Source organism: Olea europaea, chromosome 12, assembly GCF_002742605.1.
Source record: "Olea europaea var. sylvestris chromosome 12, O_europaea_v1, whole genome shotgun sequence".
Classification (NCBI taxonomy): domain Eukaryota; kingdom Viridiplantae; phylum Streptophyta; class Magnoliopsida; order Lamiales; family Oleaceae; genus Olea; species Olea europaea.
In genome coordinates this window covers 12,326,623-12,343,165 of record NC_036248.1, presented here as the reverse complement: position 1 = coordinate 12,343,165, position 16,543 = coordinate 12,326,623, and the positions used below count along the sequence as shown (strand labels likewise).

At 36.2% G+C, this 16,543-nt stretch overlaps 1 protein-coding gene across 1 annotated transcript; it reads right to left on the bottom strand.

Moving 5' to 3' along the window:
• Positions 1-2,269: 2,269 nt before the first annotated feature.
• On the bottom strand, positions 2,270-2,919 carry LOC111406610 (uncharacterized mitochondrial protein AtMg00820-like). The gene is made up of 2 exons (XM_023035998.1): positions 2,641-2,919; positions 2,270-2,326 (listed from the first exon to the last, which is right to left on the bottom strand). Exons 1-2 carry the CDS (start codon positions 2,917-2,919, stop codon positions 2,270-2,272), a joined length of 336 nt encoding a protein of 111 aa, XP_022891766.1.
• Between the last annotated feature and the right edge of the window lie 13,624 nt (positions 2,920-16,543).

The window sequence follows — 16,543 nt, the reverse complement described above, 5'->3', positions numbered from 1 at the left end:
TTATGGAACCAAGTTCGTTTCTTGTTTTGAGGCTACATCGCATGGTGTATGGATCAAGAGTTTCATATCTGAGCTTAGAATTATGGATTCCATTTCTAGGCCATTGAGAATTTACTACGACAATTCGGTTGTTGTCTTTATGGCTAAGAATAACAAAAGTATTAGTCGAAGTAAACATATCGACATTAAGTATCTAGCCATAAGGGAACGTATTAAAGAAAAGAAAGTGGTCATTGAGCACGTATGCATTGAATTGATGATCGCTGATTCTTTGACTAAAGACATGCCACCATTAAAATTCAAGAATTATGTGGAGAAAATGGGACTTGGTTCCACTATGTAATTGTATACACAAAAATTTTGTACGAAACTCTTATTTATTGTGGTATTTTCGCATATTCATGTGCACTTTAATTTATTTGAGAAAATATGTAGGGCCAAGAATAAGACATATGGTCTTTCCATTAAGTATTGTTACCTTATGAAAAATAATTCTTGAGGAACTAAATGCATCATAATACATGGAAGGTGATATTCGTTATTAAAGGACCTATCGCCATGATTCATATGTTTGTTTTTCTAAGAAAATACAGTCAATAAGATTAAGTTGAAACATGAGGTTGAATACGTGGACCAAGTGGGAGAATGTGACATTTCATCTTCCATTTCCGTTTCTTCATCTGGCAATTGAAGGGACAAATGATGGTCCACATTCATTGGAGTTTCAACATTTACACCTTTGGTATTGAAGGGTTTGTAACCTAAGCCATAATTTGATGGAAATTTTGGCTATATATATGATGGTTTTGGTCCCCAAGCTATACAACTCGAAATACAAAATATACCGTCTAGTTAGAGTGTTGAGAGCTTGGAAGCACCATTACCTGGAACAAAGGAGAGCTTCTGGAACGACATCAATGGTTGGAGGTATGGATTCGATCCCTGTGATCTTCCGAATTTTCGATCCAATAAGTTTTCGCATATTTGTTCTGGATCGAATTTTCTAACATTTGGTATCAGAGCGAGAAATTACCTTTGCCTTGGTGTTTTGTCATGAATACGTAGAACCCTGTCTATTCTGACTGAATTTTTTTTTTTGAAAATAAATTCATATTTCTCCATGAAATCACTTTTGATCTCTTTGTGTTTTCAAACTTGAGTTTTGATGGGGAGAAGGTTGAATTTGAAGTGTGTCTGTGTCGTGTTGACTTCAACCCGGTAGAGGAAGAAGACGACCATTTTTGAAAGGAAAAAGGGACCGACGTTTCTAAATGACGCGTTTCCTTTATTGGGTTTGAACTTTGGAATTATATAAGGGATAATACACCCATTGCAGTCTTAGGCCCATTTTAAAATCACATTTTTTTTACTTGTTGGGCCATACAATTGGATTATTTGTTTGTTGGGCCATTAGCATATTTCACTATCATTTAGTTACTGGGTCAGTAATTATGGGCCCGTTTTTGAAAACATAACCATTTGCTTATGCACCATTTTTTGTTATTGGGGTAATTTTTTTTGTTCAACTGTTTGGTCATTTGAAAAATCATAAATGATTGTTAGTTGGGCCATTTGGAAAAGATATATAGGATATTGGTCCACCTTTCAGAATTTTTTAATTGGGCCGATTTTTTTTAAATAGTAGTTGAACGCATACATGTGTTGGGCCAATAAATTATTGGGTCACTAGTTATGAGGCCATTTGAAAATAATAAACATTTCTATTAGGTCATATTTGTTAGGTCATTTGGAAATGTTTAATTGGGGTTATTATTTTCATAAAACCCGTTTATTTTGTGCTCTTAAAGGTTGGGCCATAACCTATACTTTTATTGGGCAGTTTTTAGAGAATTAATTCTTGAGCACATGGATTTGTTTGTTGTGCCAATCGTTCAATTTAATTCTCAACTATTTATTTCAATTTTGCATATGTTAATTATTCATGTTTGGAATAATATATGCAATTTTAGGATATATTAAATTGAGAAAATACATTTATGTAGGATCAAGAATAAGACATAAGGTCTTTTCATTAAGTATTGTTACCACATAAGGAAAGGTTCTTGAGGAACTAAATGCATCATAATACATGAAAGGTGATACTCGTTATTAGAAGACCCATTGCCATGATTCATGTATTTGTTTTTTTCAGGCATTGTTTCAAATTGAACTTATCACCCTTCACAAAGGGAGTTAGTGAACAATCTTTCATCTGAAATCTCTCTAAAACTTTGTTGATATAGGTTTTCTGAGACAGACCCAAAATTCCTCATAATCTATCTCTATGAATCTTAATGCCAATGGCATAAGATGCCCCACCCATATCCTTTATATCGAAATGTTCAGAGAGGAATTTTTGACCTCATGCAACAAAACCTTTATCATTGGTCACAAATAATGTCATTTACGTATAAAACAAGAAAATAAATCTTACTCCCACTAACCTTAGATTTTCAACAAATCCAAATAAAGAAATTACTCCATGGAATTTTAAATACCATTGACGGGATACTCTTTTAGACCATATATAGACTTTTTAAGCTTATAGACCAAGTGCTCACCATCATTAGATGGGAATCCTTTAGGTTGTTTCATATAAACCTCCTTCTCTAAATCTCCATTGAGAAATGCTATTTTCACATCCATTTGTTGTAATTCAAGATCAAATTGGGCTACTAATGCCAAAATAATACATAGAGAATCTTTCTTAGATATAGGAGAGAAAGTCTCCGTGTAATCAATTCCCTCCTTTTGAGTAAATCCCATAACAACAAGTCTCACCTTGTATCTCTCGATATTGCCTAACGAGTCTTCCTTAGTCTTAAAGACCCATTTACAGCCAATGGCTTTGGCACCACTAGGCAACTCAACATGATTCCAGACTCTATTGCTTTTCAGGGAACTCATTTCTTCCTTCATGGCATTGTACTATAATTTCGACTCTTTACAATTCATGGCCCGTGAAAATGAGTCAAGATCATTTTCGGCTCCAATACCATGGTCAGGTTCTTGTAGATATACTTCATAATCACTAGAAATTGCCGGCCCTTTGATTCTAGTAGATCTTCTTAATGTTGTACCATCATCTTCCTGACAAGCTTGTGGTTCAACTGTTTATTGAGGAGATTTTGGTAATTCCTGAATTACTTTATCTACTTGAACATTGTCAGTAGCTTGTGGAACTTCAATGATTGGTTGTTCGACACCTGTTTGTACCTTAGGGGTGCTATGAAATATAACCAATCTATCACCTGAGGTGGGAGGTTGCGACTCTGAATGATCATGCTCATGAACTTTGTTCTTAGTTTGATCCCTCCCACTTATCAAGTCATTTCTTGATTCCACAATCTTAGTACAGTAAGATGGACAGTAAAATTCGTATCCTTTAGAACTTTTGACATGTCCAACGAAATACCCACTAATGGTCCTTAGGTCCAGTTTCTTCTCTTGTGGATTATGAACTCTTACTTCAGGCGGGTATCCCCAAACGCGTATATGTCACAAACTCGATTTCCAACCTTTCAGTAATTTAAATGGTGTTTTTGTAACAGCCTTAGTTGGAAATCGATTTAATATATACACTACCATCTTAAGTGATTTAGTCCACAAGGATTTAGGAAGATTGGAGTTGCTAAGCATGCTCCGCAATATGTCTAATAATGTTCTATATTCTTCTTTCTGGTGCGCTATTCTGGTTTGCTGAACTAGGCATAGTATATTGGGCAACTATCTCATGCTCTTGAAGAAATTTAGCGAACGGACCAGGTGCATGTCCATCATTTGTATATCTATAATAATATTCTCCACATCTAGCCTTTCTCATTGTTTCTCTACATCGGCCTTTAAACTTTAAAATAATCCAATATTTCGTTCTTATTATGAAACAAGTAGAGATACATATATCATGAAAAATCATCAATAAAGGCGACAAAGTATTTCCGACCATGTGAGTCCATGTCTGGACTACAAATATCAGTATGTATGTACTCCTGTTGGCACATTTCTTGGACGTAATGGTATGCTTTCCCTCAATACAGGCCACGCACACATCAAAATCAGTGAATAGTACTAAGTACCCCCTCATTCACTAATCTTTTAATTCCATTATTAATCTCCCTTCTTGAACACAGTCATTAATTCATTTATTGACCACTTATCCTAATGTGTGTTGTACGAGATCTTGAGAGGTCTTTACTCTTTGGGAGACTATGCAAGATGTAGTGCACAAGAAAATGATTCAAACAACCCAACATGAGTTTCTTAAGTTGAGCTGTAATATCTCTCATCTGCATGATGTGCTCGTGCACACCTTTCACACTTGTGAGTTTTAAGGATAAGAACTTTATTATAAAGGTGCTTGCTAATGCCTTATCTGAAGTGATGAACTGATCATCAATGGCCATTATCAAGTCATGGACCTTGTCATATTGACAAAACCACTTATACTAGTAAAAATTTTAGTCTTAATGAACATCATGCTAAGGCGATCATATCACTCTCATTTTCATAAAGTGTAATGTCTGCTGCAGTGCTGGCATCAGTAATTTTAGGTAGTTCATCTTTTCTAATAGCATAATCAATATTCATCCATCCTAAATGGATAAGAATTATCTCCTTCCATACTCTATAGTTCTCACCATTCAATTCGAGAATATCACAACGAATATCAAAGAAATTAGCTGGTAGTGAAGCTACGTCATGCTTATCTTAAAATCGAGGCTTAATAGATTGCATGTTTTAACAATGTAAATCATGCCAATAATTGAATATAGTGACATAAAAATTGCCCGTGGGCTAAATTTTTAATTCAAGTATATTCAATTATATCTTATGATAGAATTATCAAATCACATTTTACCAATGTAAAATCATGCTTCAAAATATGAGTCCAGTGATATAGAACTTGCATGTATAAAGTCCTACTCAATTAGATCCATGTATAAACTTTATGATAAAACTATCAAATCACATTCCAATTCCTAATTCCTGTGGGCAATTAGGAAAGTAATTTAATATTTTACCCTAATTGATCATACAAATATAACAAAAATTCTTGTGGGATAAAATTTATTATATTAAATATGATCAACCACAATTAATGCCTTTAATCCTTATGTGATCATCATCTTAATATGTAATTTGATTTAATTAAAGATGTTGTGGCTAATCCTTAAATAAACAAAATTATACGGATCACTAGACATTATTCCTTTCATGCACAAACGATTAACTTAATATTAGAATAAGTCTAACTGCATAAAATATTCTCATAATCGTTATAAATTGCATAAAATAATGTAAACATAATCAACTCGTGCAAACTAAATATGAGCATAATTCACAATTTAATATATCCTAAAATTGCATATATTATTCCAAACATGAATAATTAACATGTGCAAAATTAAAATAAATACTTGAGAACTAAATTGCACAATTGGCACAACAAACAAATCCATGTGCTCAAGAATCAATTCTCTAAAAGCTGCCCAATAAAAGTGTAGGTTATGGCACAACCTCTAAGACCACAAAATAAACGGGTTTTATGAAAATATCCAAATGACCTAAACAAATATGACCCAATAGAAATGTTTATTATTTTCAAATGCCCTCATAACCAACGACCCAATAATTAATTGGCCCAGTAGACATGTACGTGTCCAAATACCATTTAAAAAATCAGCCCAATTAAAAAATTCTGAAAGTTGGACCAATATCCAATATATCTTTTTCAAATTGCCCAACTAACAATCACTTATGATTTTTCAAATGGGCCCATAAACACATTTACATGTCCAATAAACAATTGAATCAAATGGGCCATAATCAATTAGTTGTAGTATATTCCAAAAGGCCCAGTAATTAATTCACCAAATTGGGCCATAAAACAATTACTTGTGCTTAACATTAAATTCTTGCATAAGTTGCCCAACAACAATGGCTTATGATTTTTAAATGGCCAAACAATTGAACAAAAAAAATTACCCCAATAACAGAAAATGGTGCAGAAGCAAATGGTATGCTTTTAAAAATGGGCCCATAATTACTGACCTAGTAACTGAATGATAGTGAAATATGCTAATGGCCCAATGAACAAATAATCCAATTGTATGGCCCAACAAATTAAAAAAATGTGATTTTAAAATGGGCCTAAGATGGCAATGGGTGTATTATCCCTTATATAATTCCAAAGTTTAAACCCAATAAAGGAAACGCGTCATTTAGAAACGGCAGTCCCTTTTTTTTTTTCAAAAATGGTCATCTTCTTCCTCTAGCGGATTGAAATCAACACGATACTGACACACTTCAAATTCAACCTTCTCCCCATCAAAACTCAACTTTGAAAACACAAAGAGATCAAAAGTGATTTCATGGAGAAATCTGAATTTATTTTCAGAAAAAACTTCCAGTCAGAAAAGATAGAATTCTACAGATTCGTGGCAAAACACCAAGAAAGAGGTAATTTCTCGCTCTGATACCAAATGTTAGAAAAATCGATCCAGAACAAATATGTGAAAACTAATTGATCGAAAATTCGGAAGATCACAGGGATCGGATCCATACCTCCAGCCATTGACGTTGCTCCAGATGTTCTCCTTTGTTCCGGGTAATGGTGCTTCCAAGCACTCAACCCTCTAACTAGATGGTGTATTTTGTATTTCGAGTTGTTTAGCTTGGGGACCAAAACCATCATATATATAGTCAAAATTTCCATCAAATTATGGCTTAGGTTACAAACCCTTCAATACGAAATGTGTAAATGTTGAAACTCCAATGAATATGGACCATCATTTTCCCCTTCAATTGCTAGATGAAGAAACAAAAATGGAAGATGAAATGTCACATTGAATGTTAGAATAAATATGCGGAAACTAATTGTATCGAGAATTTGGAAGATCACAGGGATCGAATCCATACCTCCAACAATTGATATCGTTCCAGAAGCTCTCCTTTGTTCCAGGTAATGGCGCTTCCAAACTCTCAACCCTCTAACTAGATGGTGTATTTTGTATTTTGAGTTGTTTAGCTTGGGGACCAAAACATCATATATATAGCCATAATTTGGTTACAAACCCTTCAATACCAATGGTGTAAATGTTGAAACTCCAATGAATGTGGACCATCATTTGTTCCTTCAATTGCTGGATGAAGAAACGGAAATGGAAGATGAAATGTCACATTCTCCCACTTGGTCCACGCATTCAACCTCATGTTTCAACTTAATCTTATTGATTGTATTTTCTTAAAAAAACAAACTCATGAATCATGGCCGTGGGTCCTCTAATAACGAGTATCACCTTCCATGTATTATGATGCATTTAGTTCCTCAAGAACCTTTCCTTATGTGGTAACAATACTTAATGAAAAGAACTTATGTCTTATTCTTGGTCTAACATAAATGTATTTTCTCAAATAAATTAAGGCGCGCATGAATATGAGAAAATACCACAATAAATAAGAGTTTCATACAAAAGTTATATATACCATAGCATAGTGGAACCAAGTCCCATTTTCTCCATATGCTCCTTGAATTTCAATGATGACATGCCTTTAGTCCAAGGATTAGCGATCATCAATTCGGTGCTTACGTGCTCAATGACCACTTCCTTGTGTGGTAACAATACTTAATGAAAAGACCTTATGTCTTTTTCTTGGTCCTACATAAATGTATTTTTTCGTATAAATTAAAGCGCGTAAATATGAGAAAATACCACAATAAATAAGAGTTTTGTACAAAATTTTTGTATATACAATTACATAGTGGAACCAAGTCCCATTTTCTCCACATGATCCTTGAATTTTAACGGTGGCATGCCTTTAGTCAAAGGATTAGCAATCATCAATTCAGTGCATACGTGCTCAATGACCACCTTCTTTTCTTTAATTCGTTCCCTTATGTCTAAATACTTAATGTTGATATTTTTACTTCGACTACCACTTTTGTTATACTTAGCCATAAAGACAGCAGCCGAATTGTCGCAATAAATTCTTAATGGCCTAGAAATAGAATCCATAGTTCTAAGCTGAGATATGAAACTCTTGATCCATACACCATGCGATGTAGCCTCAAAACAAGAAACGAACTTGGCTTCCATAGTGGAAGTAGCAATTAAGGTTTGCTTGGAACTCCTCCAGCCATCCTAAAGATGTACCCTAATGTTGATTTTCATGAATCAATACAGCCACAAAGTCTAAATCCGAGTATCCAATCACTTCCAGATTATCCGTCCGTTTATACATAAGCACGTAATTTTTGGTTCTTTGAAGGTACCGCATTACTTTCTTTGTTGTTCTTCAGTGGTCCATACCTAGATTACTTTGATATCGTCCTAATATTCCTATAGCAAATGCAATATTAGGTCTTGTGCAAACTTGTGCATACATCAGGCTTACAATAACAGAAGCATATGGAATGCTTTTCATTTGTTTCTTTCTAGATCATTTTTTGAGTATTGGTTCAAATTGAACCTATCACCCTTCACAATGGGAGCTACATTTGGTGAACAATTTTTCATCCGAAATCTCTCTAAAACTTTGTTGATATAAGTTTCCTGAGACAGACATAAAAGACATTGTAATCTATCTCTATGAATCTTAATGTCAATGAAATAAGATGCCCCACCCATATCCTTCATATCGAAATGTTTAGAGAGGAATTTTTCACCTCATGCAAAAAAACCTTCCTCATTGGTGGCAAATAATATGTCATCTATGTATAAAATAAGAAAATAAATCTTACTCCCACTAACCTTTTGGTATATACATTGATCAATGGGGTTTTCAACAAATCCAAATGAAGAAATTACTCCATGAAATTTTAAATACCATTGACGGGACGCTTGTTTTAGACCGTATATAGACTTTTTAAGCTTACAGACTAAGTGCTCCCATCATTAGAGGAGAATCCTTCAGGATGTTTCATATAAACCTCCTCCTCTAAATCTCTATTGAGAAAAGCTGTTTTCACATCCATTTGATGTAATTCAATGTCAAATTGGGCTACTAATGCCAAATTAGTAAGTAGAGAATCTTTCTTAGATACCGGAAGAGGTCTTCATGCAATCGATTCTCTTCTTGAGTGAATTCCATGGCAATAAGTCTCATTTTGTATCTCTTAATGTTGCCCAATGAGTCTTACTTAGTCTAAAAAGACCTATTTACAGCAAATAACTTTGGCACCACTAGGCAATCAACAAGATTCCAGACTCTATTGCTCTTCATGGAACTCATTTCTTCTTTCATGACATTGTACCTTAATTCCGACTCTTTACAATTCATGGCTTGTGAAAATGATTCAGGATCAATTTCGGCTCCAATATCATGGTCAGGTTCTTGTAGATATACTTCATAATCACTAGAAATTGCTGACTCTTTGATTCTAGTAGATCTTTTTAATGTTGTACCATCATCTTCCTGACAAGCTTGTGGTTCAACTGTTTATTCAGGATATTCTGGTAATTCCTGAATTACTTGATCTACTTAAACATTGTCAGTAGCTTGTGGAACTTCAACGATTGGTTGTTCGACAACTATTTGTACCTTAGGGGTGCTATGAAATATAACTAATCTATCACCTTAGGTGGGAGGTTGAGACTCCGAATGATCATGCTCAAGAACTTTGTTCTTGGTTTGATCGCTCTTACTTGTCAAGTCATTTCTTGATTCCATGATCTTAGTGCCGTAAGATGTACAATAAAATTTGTATCATTTAGAACTTTCGACATGTCCAACGAAATACCCACTAATGATCCTTAGGTCTAGTTTCTTCTCTTGTGGATTATGAACTCTTACTTTAGACGAGCATCCCCGAACACAAATATGTCACGAACTCGATTTCCAACCTTTCAGTAATTTAAATGGTGTTTTTGTGACAGCCTTAGTTTGAAATCGGTTTAATATATACACTACCGTCTTAAGTGCTTCAGTCCACAAGGATTTAGGAAGATTGAAGCTGATAAGCATGCTCCGCACCATGTCCAATAATGTTCTATATTCTTCTTTTTGGTATGCTATTCAGGTTTGGTGAACCAGGCATAGTATATTGGGCAACTTTCCCATGCTCTTGAAGAAACTTAGCGAATGGACCAGGTGCATGTCCATCATTTGTATATCTACAATAATATTCTCCAACCCTATCTGATCTTACGATCTTAATCTACTTATCATATTGTTTCTCTACTTTAGCCTTAAAGGTTTTAAAAGCATCCAATGCTTCGTTCTTATTATGAAGTAAGTAAAGTTACATATATCGTGAATAATCATCAATAAAGGCGATGAAGTATTTCTGAACATGTGAGTCCATGTCTGAACTACATATATTAGTATGTATGATTTCTAATATGTCCGAACTCCTGTTGGCACCCTTTTTGGACTTGTTGGTCTGCTTTCCCTTAATACAGTCCACACGTGTTAAAATCAGTGAAATCTAGAGTACTAAGTATCCCATCATTCACTAATCTTTTGATTCTATCTATAGAGAGATGTCCTAATCTCTGATGCCATAACATAGAAGAATCTTCATTAATATTACGTCATTTAGCACCAGTATGAACATGCACTGAACTAATAGTGATATTGTTTTGTAAATTAATACGATAAAGACCATCAGATGAAGTACCATTCCCAACACAATCAGAATTATATAATAAACTGAATGACGTATTTGAAAATTAAAGGAATATCCCAAGGGCACAAGTTTGGAAATAGAAATCAAGTTTCGTGAAAAACTTGGAACATAAAAGCTCTTTTCTAATTTCAAAATAAAGCTTCTACTTAAAGTTAAAATGCATGTTCCTATAGCCTTCACATGTGAACCCATCTTGTTTCCAAATAAGATATTCAGCTCACTTCCCACTGTCTTCCTTAGGTTTTGCATACCCTGCAAGGAGTTTGCAATATGGATTGTAGATCCAGAATCAATTCACCAGGTGTTAACATTTACATTAACCATATTAGATTAATAACAAACAAATGAGGTTGGATTACGTTTATCCTCAAGCCATTTTTTGAATTTGGCGCAATCTTTCTTCATGTGTCCCTTCTTTTTATAGAAGTAACACTTGGCCTCTTTCTTAATATTAGCATGGGGTTGGATTTTACCTTTCCCTTTCTGATTGGCTTGAGATTTTCCCTTCCTATGAGTCGTAGTCAACATTGCACTTTCACCTTATTCCATTATTAGTCTTCTTTCTTCTTGAACACACATAGTCAATAATTCAGACTAAGTGCTCACCATCATTAGAGGGGAATCCTTCAGGATGTTTCATATAAACCTCCTCCTCTAAATCTCTATTGAGAAAAGCTGTTTTCACATCCATTTGATGTGACTCAATGTCAAATTGGGCTACTAATGCCAAATTAGTAAGTAGAGAATCTTTCTTAGATACCAAAAGAGGTCTTCATGTAATTGATTCTCTCTTCATAAGTGAATTCCATAGCTATAAGTCTCATCTTTTATCTCTTAATGTTGCCCAATGAGTCTTACTTGGTCTTAAAGACCTATTTACAGCAAAAAACTTTGGCATTACTAGGCAACTCAACAAGATTCCAGACTCCATTGCTCTTTATGGAACTCATTTCTTCCTTCATGGCATTATACCATAATTTCAACTCTTTACAATTCATGGCCTGTGAAAATGATTCAGGATCATTTTCGGCTCCAATACCATGGTCAGGTTCTTGTAGATATACTTCATAATCACTAGAAATTGTTGACCCTTTGATTCTAGTAGATCTTCTTAATGTTCTATCATCATCTTCCTGATAAGCTTGTGGTTCAACTATTTATTCAAGAGATTCTGGTAATTCCTGAATTACTTGATCTACTTGAACATTGTCAGTATCTTGTGGAACTTCAACGATCGGTCGTTCGACACCTGTTTTAACCTTAAGGGTGTTATGAAATATAACCAATCTATCACTTGAGGTGGGAGGTTGCGACTCTGAATGATCATGCTCAAGAACTTTGTTTTTGGTTTGATCGCTCCCACTTATCAAGTCATTTCTTGATTTCACAATCTTAGTGTTGTAAGATGGACAATAAATTTCGTATCCTTTAGAACTTTCGACATGTCCAACAAAATACACACTAATGGTCCTTAGGACCAGTTTCTTCTCTTGTGGATTATGAACTATTACTTCAGATGGGCACCTCCAAATGTGTATATGTCATGAACTCGATTTCCAACCTTTCAATAATTTAAATGGTGTTTTTGTGACAACCTTAGTTGCAAATTGGTTTAATATATACACTACCATCTTAAGCGCCTCAGACCAAGTGTATCTCCATGGAAAGCTTCGGTACTCTTTGTAAAGAAGAAAGATGGTACTATGAGGATATGCATCAACTCCCTTGAACTAAATAAGTTGACGATTAAGAATAAGTATCCCCTTCTGAGGATTGAGGACCTATTTGATCAATTGAAGGGTGCATCCGTTTTCTCAAAAATTGATCTAAGGTCAAGCTATCATCGGTTGAAGATCAAGTCGGCTAATATACCAAAGACATCATTTAAGACCCGATATGGACATTATGAGTTTACAGTGATGCCCTTTGGCTTGATGAATGCCCTTGTGGTGTTTATGGACTTGATGAATAGAGTGTTCTATCGGTATTTGGACATGTTTGTCATCGTATTTATTGATGACATATTGATATACTCGAGAGATTCTCATCAACATGAAGAACATCTGAGGATAGTTTTAGAAACACTACATGAGAAAAAGTTATCTGCCAAATTCAAGAAATGTGAATTTTGGCTAGATCGAGTTGGATTTTAGGCCATATTGTTTCAGTACGAGGAATTGAAGTGGATCAGTCCAAAATTGAGGCTGTGACCAATTGGCCGAAACCTACAAATGTTGGAGAAATGCGGAGTTTTCTGGGTTTTGTCGGTTATTGTCAAAGATTTATAGAAGGATTTTCCAAGATAGCGAGTCCTATGACACAATTGACTCGGAAGGGTACTAAGTTCGTATAGTCAGAGAAATACGAGCAGAGTTTCCAAGAGTTAAAGGATAAACTCGTATCTACACCAGTGTTGACTATTCTAGACAGTTCGGAAGGTTTTTTGATTTATAGTGATGCATCCAAGCTTGGTTTAGGATGTGCTTTGATGCAACATGCAAAAGTCATTACTCATGCTTCGAGGCAATTGAAGCAATATGAACTGAATTGCCATACACATGATCTCGAACTAGCAACGGTAGTGCACACCTTGAAGATTTAGCTCCACTACCTATACGGGAGGAAGTGTGAGATTTATACCGATCACAAGAGTCTCAAATACTTCTTCACCCAGAAAGAGTTAAATATGAGACAATGATGGTGGTTAGAATTGTTGAAGGATTACGACTACACTATCTTGTATCATCCGAGTAAAGCTAATGTAGTCGCTGATGCGTGGAGTAGAAAGAACATGGGACAGTTGTCAGTACTTTGTACGAGGCAGGATCATTTAATCAGAGATTTTGAGAACATGAGAATTGAAGTTTTAACGTCACCAGTAAGGACATCGACGATTTTAGGAAGTTTTATGTAAAGCCGACACTCAGGGACAGAATAGTAGTTGCTCAAAAAGATGATCCCTTTTTGAAAAAGATCAGGGCTGATGTGGGAACTAAGAAGAGAAAAGGATTTGAAATAGCCGAAGACAAAGCCTTGATGTTTAAGGGTCAATTGTACATGCCGAAGGATGAAGTATTAAGGAATGAGATTATGACTGAAGCTCATTCTATTCCTTATGTCGCAAACCCAGGTGGAACTAAAATGTATAATGTTTTGCATGATAGATTTTGGTGGAGAAATATGAAGGGGAGTATAGCTTTGTTTGTGTCCAAATGTATGGTTTGTCAACAAGTAAAAGCTGAACATCAGAGGCCATCAGGGCCATTGAATCCTATGGACATACCCGAATGGAAGTGAGAAAAGATTACAATAGATTTTGTTGTTGGTTTTCCTGGATCAGTGAGAGGTCATGATACGATATGGGTGATTATCGATCGACTTACAAAATCTGCTCATTTTTTGCTAGTTCGAATAGCCTATAGTTTAGAATAGTTTACACAGATTTATATCAGAGAGATTACGCAACTTCATGGTGTTCCATTTTCTATTGTATCGGACAGAGACCCAACGTTTACTTCGAAGTTTTGGATAAGCCTTCAGAAAGCTATGGGTACCAAGTTAATGTTTAGTACTACATACCATCCTCAGACTGACGGACAATCTGAACAAACTATCCAAGTACTTGAAGATATGTTGAGAGTTTGTGTTCTAGATTTGGGTGGTAAGTGGGAAGACCATTTGCCGTTAGTTGTATTTGCATACAACAATAGCTTCCAAGCTACTATTGGCATGGCACCATATGAGGCTTTGTATGGTCATCGATGTCGTTCGACATTATATTGGGACGAAGTTGGTGAAAGGAAATTTTTAGGTCCAAAATTGGTCGAGAAGACTGTGGAGGCTATACATAAAATAAGATATAAAATTAGGACCGCCCAAGATCATCAAAAGAACTATGCTGACAAAAGGAGAAAATAATTGACTTTTAAGGTTGGAGAGAAAGTATTTATCAAAGTGGCACCAATGAAAGGAATCTACTATTTGGGAAGAAAGGGAAATTGAGTCCAAGATTTTTTTGTCCATTTGAGATTCTTGAAAAAATTGGGAATGTGGCATATCGTTTAGCATTGCCACTCGAACTATCAGCAGTGCACAACGTCTTTCACGTTTCTATATTGAGAAAGTACATTTCAAATCCTAACCATGTGGTGATGTTCGATCACTAGATGTTCACAATGATGTGATGTACGAAGAAGTTCCTGTAGTGATTCTAGAGAGAAAAGACCACGTTCTGATTCCATTAGTCAAAGCCTAGTGGAGTAGACATAGTGAGAGTGAGGCCACTTGGGAAAGGGAAGAAGACATTTTAGCCAAGTATCCCGACTCCTTAAACAAGTAAGTTAAATTTTGAGGATGAAATTATTTTAAGTGGGGGAGAGTTGTAGTGAACCAAAAAAAAAAAAAAAATTATCTGTCGATTTGTACTATCGCCCTAATATGTCGAGGTAGTTCTAGTGGTCCATACTCTAGATAGAGCCGATGATTCCAGCCTTCTGTAGCAAGAGAATCAGCAACCTGGTTGCCTTCTCTGTAGATGTGTGAAACCGTGTCTCTATCAAAGTAGATGAGGTCTCTGATCTGTCTAAGAATACCCTGAATCGACCATGGTCCTCCACCTTTGGTAATGCAATGAATAGCCAATGTTGAATCTGCCTCGAGCCAGATAGCTGAAATCCCAAGTCCTTTGGCCAATAGAAGCCCATCTAGTATGGCTCTGAGTTCAGCCTCCAAAATGAAACATGGGCCATACGATGCTGAGAATGCCCTGATACAGTATTCTGCGTGGTCCCTAATGATGCCTCCACCACTTGCAAATCCATCTTTGACGCATCCATCAGTGTTGATCTTGTAGGATCCAACTGATGGAGTGCGCCAAACAACCATAATAGGTGATGGTGGGAGAGGACGGGTAAAAGAAATGCCAAAAAAAGGGTGCAAGTGTCACATTCCTCGCCAATGCTCAACTCGGAATAGTCCTCCCATATGAAGAAAGGAGATCATGCGGTAGACCCTCCAAATAATACGTCTGGCCACCATACGAATACCTCTATGCTTCGCATCATTCCTCTCAGTCCATAGAAACCAAAATATCAGTAGAGGAATGATAATACGAATGTGTCCACGGTAAACGTGCTGTCCAGAATACCGCCATCTCTGGAACCTCTGTCTGACCCCTTTCCCTGAAGTCATAGGTATCTGAAAGATGTCTCCAAAGTGCTGCCATACTTGGTCGGAGATGCTGCTGCTCATGAAAATATGATTGATGGTCTCAATCTCGAAACAACACTGAAAACGAGAAGCCAACTGACATCCAATTCTCCTCTGAATAACAACATATACTGGAATGAGATCCTGCCACAGTCTCCAGCAGAAGAATGAAATAGTGGCAGGCAAGATAGAGCTCCACAGCAGTCGATATGAGTCCTGAGGCTGGCGAACCGAACGGACTAGTTGCCATGCTGATTTGGTGGTAAAGTCACCATCCGAAGTAATTTTCCAAAAAATTCGGTCCGTGGCATCTGCACATAAAGGTATCGCCCCTACCCGTTCCGCCATGTGAGAAGGAAGGGCCTGTAATAATCGTCCAAAATCCCACCCAGTGTCGTCAAAAAAATCCTGTACCCTCGCAGATGTGTGCTGTCTGTGGGGGAATAGGGATGCTAACGTGGACTTGCCCATCCAACAATCATGCCAGAAGAAAATCTGACCGGTTCCAAGGTGCCAAGCAATGTGTGGATCCGTCCGTGGTCCAACTGATTTCAGCCTCTTCCAGGTAAGGGAAGCTGAACTGGGAACTGTTGCAAGTAAAGGATGCGTCCCCTTACAATACTTGCCCAGTAAAAACTGAGCCCAAAGTGACCTCTGAGATCGGAACAGCCACCAGAGCTTTATGGAGAAGGTGTCCACCACATCCTG

Excerpts from the sequence above, each read along its gene's own strand:
- LOC111406610 (XM_023035998.1), bottom strand. The coding sequence starts at position 2,919 with ATGAAGGAAGAAATGAGTTCCCTGAAAAGCAATAGAGTCTGGAATCAT. Across the intron at positions 2,327-2,640 it reads TTGAATTACAACAAATGGAT|GATATGGGTGGGGCATCTTA; the intron begins GTGAAAATAGCA and ends TTCGATATAAAG.